Source organism: Dendrobates tinctorius, unplaced genomic scaffold (genome assembly GCF_039654945.1).
Source record: "Dendrobates tinctorius isolate UK_male_01 unplaced genomic scaffold, ASM3965494v1 ptg000098l, whole genome shotgun sequence".
In the NCBI taxonomy this organism is placed as follows: domain Eukaryota; kingdom Metazoa; phylum Chordata; class Amphibia; order Anura; family Dendrobatidae; genus Dendrobates; species Dendrobates tinctorius.
The window spans coordinates 19330660-19345232 of record NW_027361766.1 but is presented as its reverse complement, the minus strand read 5'-3'; the positions used below and the strand labels follow the sequence as shown (position 1 = coordinate 19345232).

Here is a 14573-nt window from a genome sequence, read left to right as displayed (position 1 = left end):
AAGATGTCTGATACCCCATATCTTCAATTGTAGAGGATCATCCACATGTAATATATTCCTCATGTGTGATGACAATGGTGTCTCTGTCTTTGTATTTATTGAACTAACATGTTTGGAAATTCTCCTCCTTAGTTCTTGAATTGTTTTACCCACGTATATACGTGGACATGGACACATGATTGCATACACTACCCCCTTGGTCCTACAGTTGATACTATCTCTGATGTAGTACTCCTTATTATCAACAGAGTTACAAAACTCTCTCATATGTGGAAGGTATTTACAAAAATTACAAGATCCATATGGATGGGAACCCTCTTTTCCAACCCTTACTTTCGAACCACTTCTATACTCAGTAAAGTGACTGTGTGTAAGAAATTCTTTGAGGTTCTTCCCTCTGCGATAAATGATAGAGGGATAAATTCCAACTACATCCTTTAGATCCAGATCAGCTCTTAAAATAGGCCAATATTTTTGTAATATATTAGATGCTTCAGTGGATTTTTCATCATAGGTCCCTATGAATCTTACAACTGGTTCCTCCATCTTCTTTTGGGTTATATCCAACAGCCTATCTCGATTAGTCATCTTTGCCTTATTATAGGCTTTAAGTAAAACTCTTTTTGGATATCCCCTATCAGAAAATCTCTGAAGGAGATTTTGACTTTTCCTTATAAAAAAGACTATCACTGGAACAATTACGGCTTGCCCTTTAATATTGTCCAACTGGAATACCAGCTTTCAAAGATGGGGAATGCCAGCTTTCTGTTGTGAATTCTCTTGCTCGCATTTCTGAGCCGAAGCTCCCTCTGATCCCTCTGGTGGTTGCTGAGAGTAGTGGAGCTGGCCAGGTGGATGGAGGTTCTCCACCTGACAATGATAATTGGGAATCTGGGTATTGCTGGCTGGGAACATATAATGGAATTGGCTGCTCTTGCAGGTTGCTGGTGATTTTTTCCTCTGTGTGCATTTGGAGTTCTTTTGTCCCCTGCCTGATCTGCATGTTCAGCTCAGTGATTCTTTTGCTAATCCTTTGCATCTAATCTGGTTGTGTCTTTTATTGCTTTCTGTTTTGCTGTTAGGGTTCAGCGTGCCCCCTGCAGCTTGTTCAGTCCCCTGTTATGTTAGTATCTTTTTGCTTGCTGCCAGTTTATACCAGAGTGCTGATCTAGCGGGGGTGAGATTGTGTGATCTCAGTTTTTTTTGTATATCAGAAGTGTTGGACTTTTTCAGGGTTTTGTGCGTGATTGCAGCCAGTATCTTTTCTGTCCTGTCCTGTCTAGACAGCTTGGGCCCCACCATTTGCTCAGTCTGTTCTCTGCCTGTGTTTGTGTCTCATCTTGTCTCACCGACAATATATGTTTGGGGGCTGTCTATTCCTTTGGGGATCTGCTCCGGGGCAGTTTAGATTTCATCTTTCTGTCTTTAGGCTTCGTTAGTCCTCCGGCTGTGGCGAAGCATCTAGGGCATCGTAGGAATGCTCCACGGCTACTGCTAGTAGTGCAGATAGGATCAAGGGTCTGCAATCCGCTTAGTTACCAACCTCTCTGGTCTTCTGGTGGCTTAGCCTGTTCCTGCCATCCTCCTCAGTGACCCATTCATAACAGCTTTCCCAATGTAGGAAGTTATTCATAGACGTAGGCTTTCTGTATATGTTTGTATTGATATTTCCTTCATCATTAATAGAAATTGTTAAATCCAAGAAATTGATCATTTTATATATCCGATTTCCATTGCAAAGTGCATTCCCACCTCATTATTATTCAGAATAGATACAAAATCTGTAAATAATTGTTAATCTCCATCCCACAAAATCAAAATATCATATATACATCCACCCCAAAATAAAATGTGAGTTGTGTAAAAACTAAGATCCTCACAGAAAACGTGTACATCTTCCCATCACCCTAAAAATAAATTTGCAAAAGATGGTGCACAAGGTGTACCCATCGCGGTACCTCTTATCTGATGATAGAATGTAACGTCATATGTAAAGTAATTGTAAGTACAAAACATAGACGTGAACACAAAAAACCATTGTACGCCGAAAATTGTCTACTTTTTGAGGAAAGAAAATGTGACACTGCTGTGATACCTAGCTCCTGATCTATATTGTTATAGAGGGCCTCTATATCTAGACTTGTGAGATTAATGGTATCTGAGACGTTCATGTCCTTTAATTTAAGAACCATGCTCTTTGTATCCTGAACAAATGATGGTAGGGTATGTACCAAAGGTGATAATAACTCCTCAAGGTACTGGCTGGCACCCTCCGTCAATGAATTATTACCTCATACAATTGATCTCCCTGGAATAGGTCTAACATCTTTGTGGACTTTTGGCAAGGCGTAAAATGTTGCAATTGTGGGAAGAGGATTATACATCTTCTTCAATTCATCATCAGAGATAAAATTATTCTCCTTTGCCTCTTTTAATTTCTTTCATATATCTCTCTGTTGGGTCCAATCTAAGGGTGGCATAGATATTTTCGTCATCCAAAAGGTCAATGACCATCCTGACATAATCATTTTTATCCATGAGGACTACATTTCCCCCTTTATCAGAGTGTTTTATTATTAAATTATGATTTTTTCCATTTTTCCTCAAGGGCTGAATATTCATCCTTATTTAAATTTGCATGTACTACTCTCGATTTTGCCAGCTTTCTAATATCTTGTTCCACCATATTCACAAAGGTATTGATGTTGTGATACTGTGAAAATGCTGGAGTATTCTTACTCCTTGGTTTCTTACTCAGGTATGTGTGAGTGGGAAACATTTTGATAGGGATTTGTATTGTTTATTGCGACTAATCATTTTGTGAGAAGAGTCTTGATTGGCTAGGATGCCTTATATGATCTGATTAGTTAATCCCAACCGACTTACCTTGATGACATCATACTAAAGGTTTTAAAAGATCTGGTTGACCATGTGCTAATTCAGTCTAGCCTCAAACCCTGATGAAGCCAGTTATGCTGGCGAAACATGTCAGGAAGGTCTAGAAAATTGTTTTAATAACAAGTCAGAAGTGTAGCTATAATAGGGAATCAGGTGCCAGCCACACTGATCCCATGACTTATATAACAATCACAACTAGGGTACCATAAGAAGGAGCAGTGAATTGCCTTGATTTTTGCAGTAGCGTTGTCCCAATAAGTAGTGATGACTACATAGCTACTTGATGGTTTTAAGGCTGGTTTCACACTGGCGTTTTATCGTGCAGCGCATCATGCGCTATCGGGCGCACACGCAATGTTCCCCTATCTTTAACAAGGCAATCGCAGGGTCTTGCGATTGTATGCGCTCAGCAGCGTTTAGTGTGCGCTGCGCATTTTACAGGTGAGCGCCCAGACGCGCCGTATGCTACATATTGCATTTTTTGTTCTGCCTACATCGTTAAAAAAATCGCACGCACACGTGTGCGCACGTTGTGCGCCCAAAAATAGCATTACAGTCTATGTGGTCGCTGACGTGCGCTTGGCTGCGCGCACGTCAGCGCCTTGTGCGCGTTCGCGATTTGAGTAAACAATGTCTGGACACTTGTCTTAACCTCCCCCTAAACAAGCAACATTGTTTGGGAGGAGTGTGGATAAAAGAAGGTGTCTTCAGGGTCAGACAATTACCCTACAGACAGCCTTGCAGAGACCAGACAAGAACCTACAAGAGGCTTCCACCTGTGGATTCAAGCTTCAGGAGCCAAAATGTGAGTATTCTTCAACATAATGTCTGTGTGTCCTGTACAATTTTATAAAGTACTAATGTATTTTTTGTTTACATTTCAGCATGTCTTCTTCTGGATCACTGTATTAGCCATCTCGGCAAGAACTGGACCAAGCTGATCGTGAGGTGAGAATTGTAACGCCACTGTGTTTGGACCTTGATTCACGGCGTTACTCTGCATATCTGCTTTAACCCTTCGCTCTTTTTCCCTCTAATGTGCTGGAATGCTGTTGTCAGTTATCTGTGTGGATGCTGCCTGGTGTCCGGCACCGCCTCATAGCCGTACATGCGTGCGTGGTTCCTCTGCGCTGCCTGACCACCCGTGTGTGCGGTCCCTGGCAGCCACCCGTGGGTTAATAGGTCTGCTACACATTGCGTGTCTTACCACGTGTGTTCAGGCTTCAGCTTCTGCCAGGTGTCATTTGCATTGCTGATTATGTTCTGTCTTGCTTAGGGCACGCGCGGCCACACCTCCCTTCCTTTTATCAGGAAAGGGTGTGTGCTACAATTGCTGCTCCAGCCTATGGCTGTGTGGCAGCTCCTATATAAAGGTCCCTCCCCCTTTGGGGCATTGCCAGAGCTTCGCATTGAGTTCCTGAACCTTGCCATGTGAGTCTGTGTTCTGCTCCTGCTCTGATTCTGTTTAGTTCTGGGGGAGCTGTTGCTCTTTATCCCTCTGTGAACTGTGTCTTGTATCTTGGCCTGCTCTGGGGGCATAATACCCAGATTGCCTTTCCTGGAGGCTGCATATCCAGGCCTGCCTGAATTGTGTCTTGTTTCTCCGCCTGCTCTGGGGGCAGTAATACCCAGATCGCCCTTCCTGGTGGCTGCATATCCAGGCCCCGTGTATGTGTTGTTTCCTGAATCCTGGATCTGCTCCTTTACCTGACCCTGTCTGAACTGTGCTCACTGTGTGATGTTCCTGAGGTCCTTCCGTGCCTTGAACCCTGTGCCCAGTGACTGAGACTCTTTGTTACCTGACTTTCCGTGATCTAACCTGGGTTCATCTAGGAAGTAGGAGTCCAGTGTGTCCGCTGAGTTTCTGCTACTCAATACTTAGCTGGGGATTCGGTGCAATTCCCTGCCGGCTCCTGTCCAACCCGGTAGGGTTTGCACCAGACCGCTTGGGTTCCTTTCTAAGTCGCTTCCAGATGTCCGGAGCCTGATGACCGTGGTCTCTCATCCGGAGCCTGTCATCCACGGCCTGATGTCCGGTGTTTGACGACCCCTTCCTGATGTCTACCAGATGTCTACCAGATATCCTGATGTCCACCTGATGTCCTGATGTCCACCTGGTGTCCAGATGTCCTGATGCCTACCTGGTGCCCCGATGTCCGACCCGGCGTCCTGATGTCCGCCTGGTGCCCTGATGTCCACTCCGTGATCCTGATGTCCACTCCGTGATCCTGATGTCAGACCGGAGTCCGGATGTCTCTCTGAGTTCTGATGTCCAGCCTGCGTCCAGATATCCAGTCCGTGGTTCTGGTGGTCCAAGTTGTGCTCTTAAGCCGGTCCCGTTCTCCTTCCTGGATGGAATCCTCCTCCATGGTTCCCGGGAGTTTCCAGCTCTGCTCCCTGGTGACGGTCCCACCTGCGAGTCCTGAATCTGACCAGCCTATGCCCGGTGCTGTAGTGCCACCACTCTTGGGCCTGCGCTATCCAAGTTCTGTTCTGTTGTCCTGCCGGTTCCCTGGGGTCTTACCCGTGATGACCTCTGCCATCATCTGAAGTCCGCCTGTGGTCGGCGTCTGACGTTCTCCTGCTGTGCCTGTGCTACGCCCGTTGCCATACATGCGTGCGTGGATCCGCTGCGCTGCATGACCACCTGCATGTGTGGTCCCCCCTGGTAAGCCCATGCCAGACAACCCTGGACTGCGTCAACCCATGATGACCTCCTGCTTCGCCTGTCAACCTGAGATGGGTTTCCTTCATGATGTGCATAATCTGGAACCTGGTGTTTCTATGTTTTTGCCTTATTTCAGTAAACTTTATTTTTTTTTCATACCTGAAGTTGTGCGGTGTCTTTTAGTCCTGCTTATGGCCATTAGGGTGACCGCAAAAAAATCGATGTCGGAATTTTGTCCGTCTGGACCCCACAAAACGATTCCCCTTTCCAGATATTGAGATAGCCAAAATTTGAGCTTGATCAAACGACGTTAACCCGTGCCGCTCGTCGCTCAAAGTTTGAAAAAATCCAAATTGAGGTATTTTAAGATTTAGGTATTTTGCATAGTCTGTTAGACTATAAAGAATGTGACAACAACATTGCAGAAATAGCCCTGACCAAATTTTCGAACCATTTGTGGTATTTGAATGCAGAGTTGGTGGGATTATCGTTTTTTGATCCCACCATTACAGACAATGAAAAGTTGTTAATGGCTAATAAATTGCTCAGTAGCACAGATGAACCATCAGAGCACGCTAGGGTTGTAAATCCAAAAGTTAGGAAAGAAAAATTAAAAGAGGTAGGAAGTAACCGACTTTAATGACCTTCTGACAAAAGATGAAGAACAAAAGCAATATGTCCTGCAAGTTGTAAGCAAATGCCGAGCATTATATTCTGACTTTTCAAAAACTACTTTAACAAAAGCCCTAGAATAGGTTAGATAACTATGTAAAATTATCAACTCATGTAGGTTAGCGTGCTCTGATGGTTCATCTGTGCTACTGAGCAATTTATTAGCCATTAACAACTTTTCATTATCTGTAATGGTGGGATCAAAAAACGATAATCCCACCAACTCTGCATTCAAATACCACAAATGGTTCGAAAATTTGGTCAGGGCTATTTCTGCAATGTTGTTGTCACATTCTTTATAGTCTAACAGACTATGCAAAATACCTAAATCTTAAAATGCCTCAATTTGGATTTTTTCAAACTTTGAGCGACGAGCGGCACGGGTTAACGTCGTTTGATCTAGCTCAAATTTTGGCTATCTCAATATCTGGAAAGGGGAATCGTTTTGTGGGGTCCAGACGAACAAGATTCTGACATTTTTTCCCCCCCATATGAGATCCGGTCACCCTAATGGCCATCTTGTCCACAAGCTCAGCTGCCACAGACCCTGGTCGCTACCCTTCCCAGTGGGTCCACATTCCACGACTGCCTGGGACGCATACCCCGTCGTTGTTATAGCTCGACGACACTGGAGATTTGGCTGTAAGCCATGCTGCGTCCGCGATCATAACAGTAAGCTCTGGCCATGGATTCCGCTGAGTCTTTAAGGACTGCAGGACATTTCCGAGCCCCACCTGGTGAGCGGATTAGACAGCTTGGACTCCACATGGTAAGTAGAATAAACTGCTCTATTCCCTGCATGGTCTGCGAACGGAATATTTTTAAGCATTGGATTCTGCTGCTACTGTTGTGAACTATGGTTTGTCCGCCAAGCCCAAGTGAATTTTCTGGTTTTTTTTTTAGCTTGGGTCTTCAGAAGAGAGGGCTTGAGGAGGGGATACTGTAGCGCCGCTGTGTTTGGACCTTGATTCATGGCGTTACTCTGCATCTCTGCTTTAACCCTTCGCTCTTTTTCCCTCTAATGTGCTGGAATGCTGTTGTCAGTTATCTGTGTGGATGCTGCCCAGTGTCCGGCACTGCCGCATAGCCGTACATGCGTGCGTGGTTCCTCTGCGCTGCATGACCACCCGTGTGTGCGGTCCCTGGCAGCGACCCGTGGGTTAATAGGTCTCCTACACATTGTGTGTCTTACCACGTGTGTTTAGGCTTCAGCTTCTGCCAGGTGTCCTTTGCATTGCTGATTATGTTCTGTCTTGCTTAGGTCACGCGCGGCCACACCTCCCTTCCTTTTATCAGGAAAGGGTGTGTGCTACAATTGCTGCTCCAGCCTATGGCTGTGTGGCAGCTCCTATATAAAGGTCCCTCCCCCTTTGGGGCATTGCCAGAGCTTCGCATTGAGTTCCTGAACCTTGCCATGTGAGTCTGTGTTCTGCTCCTGCTCTGATTCTGTTCAGTTCTGGGGGAGCTGTTGCTCTTTATCCCTCTGTGAACTGTGTCTTGTATCTTGGCCTGCTCTGGGGGCATAATATCCAGATCGCCTTTCCTGGAGGCTGCATATCCAGGCCTGCCTGAAATGTGTCTTGTTTCTCCGCCTGCTCTGGGGGCAGTAATACCCAGATCGCCCTTCCTGGAGGCTGCATATCCAGTCCCCGTGAATCTTATGTGTTGTTTCCTGAATCCTGGATCTGCTCCTTTACCTGACCCTGTCTGAACTGTGCTCACTGTGTGATGTTCCTGAGGTCCTTCTGTGCCTTGAACCCTGTCCCCAGTGACTGAGACTCTTTGTTACCTGACTTTCCATGATCTAACCTGGGTTCATCTAGGAAGTAGGAGTCCAGTGTGTCCGCTGAGTTTCTGCTACTCAATACTTAGCTGGGGATTCGGTGCAATTCCCTGCCGGCTCCTGTCCAACCCGGTAGGGTTTGCACCAGACCGCTTGGGTTCCTTTCTAGGTCACTTCCAGATGTCCGGAGCCTGATGACCGTGGTCTCTCATCCGGAGCCTGTCATCCACGGCCTGATGTCCGGTGTCTGACGACCCCTTCCAGATGTCCACCTGATGTTCTGATGTCCACCTGGTGTCCAGATGTCCTGATGTCTACCTGATGTCCACCAGATGTCCTGATGTCCACCAGATGTCCAGACGTCCACCAGATGTCCTGATGTCTGATGTCTTCCTGATGTCCACCTGGTGCCCCGATGTCCGACCCGGTGTTCTGATGTCCACCTGGCGTCCAGATGTCCTCCTGATGCCCAACAGATGTCCAGATGCCCACCAGATGTCCACTAGATGTCCTGATGTCCACCAGATGTCCTGATGTCTGATGTCTTCCTGATGTCCACCTGGTGCCCCGATGTCCGACCCGGTGTCCTGATGTCCACCTGTCGTCCACATGTCCTGATGCCCACCAGATGTCCAGATGCCCACCAGATGTCCAGATGCCCACCAGATGTCCAGATGCCCACCAGATGTCCAGATGTCCACCAGATGTCCAGATGTCCACCAGATGTCCTGATGTCCACCTGGTGCCCCGATGTCCGACCCGGCGTCCTGATGTCCGCCTGTTGCCCTGATGTCCACTCCGTGTTCCTGATGTCCACTCTGTGATCCTGATGTCCGACCGGAGTCCGGATGTCTCTCTGAGTTCTGATGTCCAGCCTGCGTCTAGATATCAGTCCGTGGTTCTGGTGGTCCAAGTTGTGCTCTTAAGCCGGTCCCGTTCTCCTTCCTGGATGGAATCCTCCTCCATGGTTTCCGGGAGTTTCCAGCTCTGCTCCCTGGTGACGGTCCCACCTGCGAGTCCTGAATCTGACCAGCCTATGCCCGGTGCTGTAGTGCCACCACTCCTGGACCTGCGCTATCCGAGTTCTGTTCTGTTGTCCTGCCGGTTCCCTGGGGTCTTACCCGTGATGACCACTGCCATCATCTGAAGTCCGCCTGTGGTTGGCGTCTGACGTTCTCCTGCTGTGCCTGTGCTACGCCCGTTGCCGTACATGCGTGCGTGGATCCGCTGTGCTGCATGAATACCCGCACGTGCGGTCCCCCCTGGTAAGCCCGTGCCAGACAACCCTGGACTGCGTCAACCCATGATGACCTCCTGCTTCGCCTGTCAACCTGAGATGGGTTTCCTTCATGATGTGCATATTCCGGAACCTGGTGTTTCTATGTTTTTGCCTTATTTCAGTAAACTTTATTTTTTCTTCATACTTGAAGTTGTGCGGTGTCTTTTAGTCCTGCTTATGGCCATCTTGTCCACAAGCTCAGCTGCCACAGACCCCGGTCGCTACCCTTCCCTAGTCCGGGTAGGTCTGGGTCCCCCCTGTGGTCCAGTGGGTCCACATTCCACGACCGCCTGGGACGCATACACCGTCGTCGTTATAGCTCGACGACACGGGAGCGTTGGCTGTAAGCCACGCTGCGGCCGCGATCGTAACAGTAATCTTGCTGCCTTTGGGTAAGTATAGCTGCCTCTAGAAATGTGTTATAATTTTTTTTTTCTTTACAGACATCGGACACGGGCAGTGAAGATGAAGTGCGGGAGCGGACTGAGTGGGAGCGGTCTGAGTGGGAGCGGTCTGAGCGGGAGCAGCGTAGTCAAGTCGTGGCGAGGAGATGCAATGTTAGTATATAATGTGTTTTTTTTTTTTTTTCTGTCTTTATTTTCATCTTTTAGCTTTCTTCTTCTCTGTTTCTTTTTGTATCTTTTTAATTCTCCAAAATTCCAAACATTCTAATATTTTTTTTTTCTAGGTTCCACAACGGGATGACGAAGAAGTACGTAGTATACATAGACAACGAGCACCTGATCCGCCTTGTTGAGGAGTGTATCCCGTTGTGGGACAGCCGTGACCAGCAGTACAAAGACACAGTGGTGACCCAGCAGCTCTGGAATGAGGTGGCCGCAGCGATGATGGATGGCTGGGACAGCGCCTCTCCGAGTTCAAAAAGGGCGTTCAGTAAGTATAAAGATGCTCTGTGATACTGCATTGATTTTTGGTCCAGATGGTGCTGATGTGTTTGTGGCAAGATATATTCTTGCATCAAACACACCAATGCCTTGTGGAAAACAGTGATTGATTTTTGTATTCAACTGCTATCTTTAAGCTGCATTGATTTCTGGTCCTGATGGTGCTGTTGTGTTTTTTTGCAAGATATATTCTTGCATTAAACACAACAATGCCTTGTGGAAAACAGTGATTGATTTTTGTATTTAACTGCTGCATTGATTTCTGGTCCTGATGGTGCTGTTGTGTTTTTTGCAAGATATATTCTTGCATTAAACACAACAATGCCTTGTGGAAAACAGTGATTGATTTTTGTATTCAACTGCTGCATTGATTTCTGGTACTGATGGTGCTGTTGTGTTTTTTGCAAGATATATTCTTGCATTAAACACAACAATGCCTTGCGGAAAAACAGTGATTGCTTTTTCAACTGCTGTCTTGATCCTGTTTTCACTCTTGCTCCGGATGATACTGTTTTGGCTGCTACATATATTATAGCAGGAAACATAACAGTGTCCTCAGGAACAACAGTGACTGCATTGTGTCTATAATTTATTTCTGCTGCAGCATTGACTGTTTGCAAAGTTGTATCAGGTGTGTGTGCTGATAATTAAGTTGCCTTAAGTGCATTGTCTAACGTTTTTTTTTTTTTTTCCCCAACAGTGAACAAAATACGCACACGTTGGCGCTCGATGAAGGACCGCTTCAACACTGATGTTCGTGCTGAGGGACAGGTTCGGAGTGGTTCAGCGGCAAGGCGCAGAAGAAAATACCGCTATTATCGAGAGTTGGCTTTCCTGAGACCGATCCTTGCCAGCAGAGTGTAAGTTATTATCTTTTTTTTTTTGGTTTGTTATTACTATGTGCTTTTCAATTCCACAGGTGATGCTTCTTGTAAATGCATGATACTAATGTTTTCCCTTTCTTTCCACAGCACTTGGAGCAGCACCCTGAAACCTGTCCCGGGAGCGGTTCTTCATCGATCGACCTCGGACCCGTCCCAGCCATCCGACAGCCAGGAAGCATCTTGCAGGTCAGCAACACAGACAGCTGGTGACCAGGAAGCTGGTCCATCAGATGTTCCCCTGTCCCAGGTCTCTGTCACTGGTTATGCGGGTACTACCCGCCAGCGGCAGAGGGCCTCGGACAGGCCTGTCATGTCCGAGTTCATGCTCTTGAGCGAGGCCTTTAAGGGCAGCCTCAAGGCGCTGTCCGTCAGAATAGAAAGCTGTTTTTCTCTGATGGAACGTGGTTTTAACCACATGGAACACCGCTTCCACTCTGTTGACCAGCACCTTGACCGTCTGGAGGCCGACCTCAACAGACCAGCGCACCATTTTTTCAGTAAAATTGAACAGGGCATGGCGGAACACCTTAGTCCTGAGCAACAGCTAAGTGTGTTACAGGCCTGCAACACTGCTTACTTGCAGGCTATGCAGCAGAATCGGTATGTTCAGCAGTCAGTGGTGTCATTTCCAACAGTTCCACCGCTGACTCGCTTTACCACACCACTACCGACTTCTGCTGCATACCACTGCACGGCCACCTGCATTTCCAGCGAAGCCGGACACCACTACACCACCCCAAGTCTGAGTGCTGCTGGACACTCCTCCGCCACCACCACTATGGCCAGCGCTGCTCCTGTATGGAGCACCACCACCGCCACAGTACCACCAGCTTGGAGCCAAACCACCACAGAACCTGCTTGGGCCACCGACACCACCAGTCAACATGAAAGGAGCACCGCCAGCACTCCTCATCAAAGGAGCACCGCCAGCACTCCTCATCAAAGGAGCACCGCCAGCACTCCTCATCAAAGGAGCACCGCCAGCACTCCTCATCAAAGGAGCACCACCAGCACTCCTCATCAAAGGAGCACCACCACCACTCCTCATCTTAAGAGCACCGCCACAAATTCTCCTCCTCGGAGTCCCCCAAGAACTTCGGCTGAGATCCCAGACAGGCAGCCTCCTTCTAGGAGCACCGACACGACAACTTCTTTGAGCACTGACCCAAATTTGTCCCCTTCTAGGAGCACCGCCACTGCCACTTCTAGCAGCACCGCCACCACAGAGCAGCAAAGGGGTGATCCCCATTCGCTATTTTACAGGGAAACGCCACAGTCCACCATCACCAAGCAGTCGAGCAATGTAAGGCAGTCACAGGGTGCACGTTGGTCCGGGCAGGATACTCCAGCGGCAAAGAAAAGGAAAAAAAAAACTTTGTTCGTCCATCCACCCTCTCCTCCTAATGTGTCTGAACCTGCCTCCATGTCCATTCCAGAGCTCCCTTCCCCCAGTACTTTCGTCGCCCCTTCTCCTAGAACCCCTTCCTCAACCTCTAGTCGTTCCTCGTCTCTCCACACACCCAAAGTATCCCAATCTTCCCCCAAACGTCATTCCTAATAAAAAAAAAATTTTTATTTTATTTTTTTTGTTAAAAAATAAATGTGCAATTGTGCTTGCAAAATATTTGGATTGGTTACTGTGTCAATCGCCGACTACACACACTGCGCCATACACTTAGCATTTTTGCCACCAGATATCTCCATTACTGATGTTTCTTGTGTCAGTCTTGGAGATATGTGTTGTCAGCGAAACCAATCTACACAACTTGTCTTTTCCACAGCAGTTTCTACATTCTTGTAATATTGCACAGACTGGATCCAGCAGGGTTCCACAACTACAGTCTTCAAGGGCCACCAGCAGATCATGTTGTATGGAATCCTCTTTTTTTTATGGCTCTTGTGAAGCAGTTATCAACGGAGCTATGGATTTCATTACAACATGATCTGTTGGTGGACCTTGAGGACTGGAGTAGTGGAACCCTGCTGGATCCAGTCTGTGCAATATTACAAGAATGTAGAGACTGCTGTGGAAAAGTCATGTAGATTGGTTTCGTTGACAACACATATCTCCAAGACTGACAAAAAGAAACATCAGTAATGGAGATATCTGGTGTATTGCACACAATGACTTGAGCAGGGTTCCCCAACTACAGTCTTCCAAGCCAACAAACAAATCATGTTTAAAGTAATTCCATTTGAGGGAAAAAAAAACCTTTAAACATGATCTGTTGGTTGACATTTAGGACTACATTTTGGAAACCCTGGCATAGAGGATGGTGTTGAGTGCAAGGCATATCTATGGTTAACTTGCCTTTTTTGTACCATCCTCATTTAACTATTAGAGAAAAGGCAAGGAACTATAGATATACCTTGTAATTTACCACATACTCTATTACGTGTTTGTTGAAGAAACAGATTAATTATGGTGAAAATAAATGTTCTATCTAGTTGACAAATACCCTGACCTTGCATCACTATGACACTTGGGCGGGTGAATAGAGTTTGAACCTGCAGCGTTGCTTAACTGTCCATATATTTTGCAGAAGAGTGTAGTGATTCTGCAGTTTAATCTGTATTGTAATGCCCATTTGATAAGTATTCAGCATGACACAAGGCCTGGGTATTTTACCAGTGTGCTTTCTAAATGAAAGCCATAGTGGTGTTATATTTTTGTAAAATCACCCCATGTGACACAGTTGTATTATCTCCACCGTCGCTGTTAATTGAACACACACTGTAGAGATTATAAAGGTAATACAACTTGTGTGTGTATGTATAGTTACCTACTCAGGAGTATTAGTGAATTCACGATGCACAAAACACAGCATCATAAATTCACTGATACACCTGGATACTTGCTAATGGTTTTGGGAGTGTAAAAAGAGAATGCACTCATTACAGGTATCAAAACATTTTTTTTATTAACATACCAACAACATGTATCAAAAACGTTTTTTTTATTAACATACCAACAAGAAATTTTTTTTACACCATTTGCTCTTGCCATTCCACCCGTCCTACATCTGAGTTTAAGTAGGCCGCAAATTGGTCCCTCATTTGGCCAACTTCAATGGACGACCTGAGAGGCTGCTGGAATGCTTCATCACCAACCATTACAAAACGGCTGAGGCGGACCTTCGGTGTTGGGAAGAGGACGTGGCATGGGGAAATTGAAGTTGTTGCCATACAACCTCCTGCCCATGTCTGAGTTCTTAAAAGCCTGGGAATCATTCCCACGGCCAAATGCCCCAATGTCCACTGCAATAAACATACAGTCTGCATCCGCAATGGCCATCAGTACAGTAGAAAAGTACTTTTTGTAGTTGTAGTACTCAGAGCCTGTTCTTTTGGGCTTGATAATCCGGATGTGTTCGCCATCAACCGCTCCCAAACAGGGAAATTGCAGACAGTCCAGAATCCTTCGGCAATTTCCAACCACTTTTCTGCGGTTGGCAGGGGCATGAATTCAGGACAAAGAACGTTC

At 46.5% G+C, this 14573-nt stretch overlaps 1 protein-coding gene across 2 annotated transcripts; it reads left to right on the top strand.

Annotated features, from left to right (window-relative positions):
* Positions 1 to 6671: 6671 nt before the first annotated feature.
* On the top strand, positions 6672 to 12713 carry LOC141099093 (uncharacterized). 2 transcript variants are annotated; one of them, XM_073587175.1, is made up of 5 exons: positions 6672 to 9286; positions 9744 to 9857; positions 9989 to 10194; positions 10906 to 11065; positions 11177 to 12713. In XM_073587175.1, the coding sequence occupies exons 2-5, from the start codon at positions 9766 to 9768 to the stop codon at positions 12645 to 12647; spliced, it is 1929 nt and encodes a 642-aa protein (XP_073443276.1). In that variant the 5' UTR covers positions 6672 to 9286; positions 9744 to 9765; the 3' UTR covers positions 12648 to 12713. The 2 variants fall into 2 exon arrangements, with proteins under 2 accessions (XP_073443276.1, XP_073443275.1); XM_073587174.1 differs by having other exon boundaries at positions 6672 to 9857.
* The last annotated feature ends 1860 nt before the right edge of the window (positions 12714 to 14573 follow it).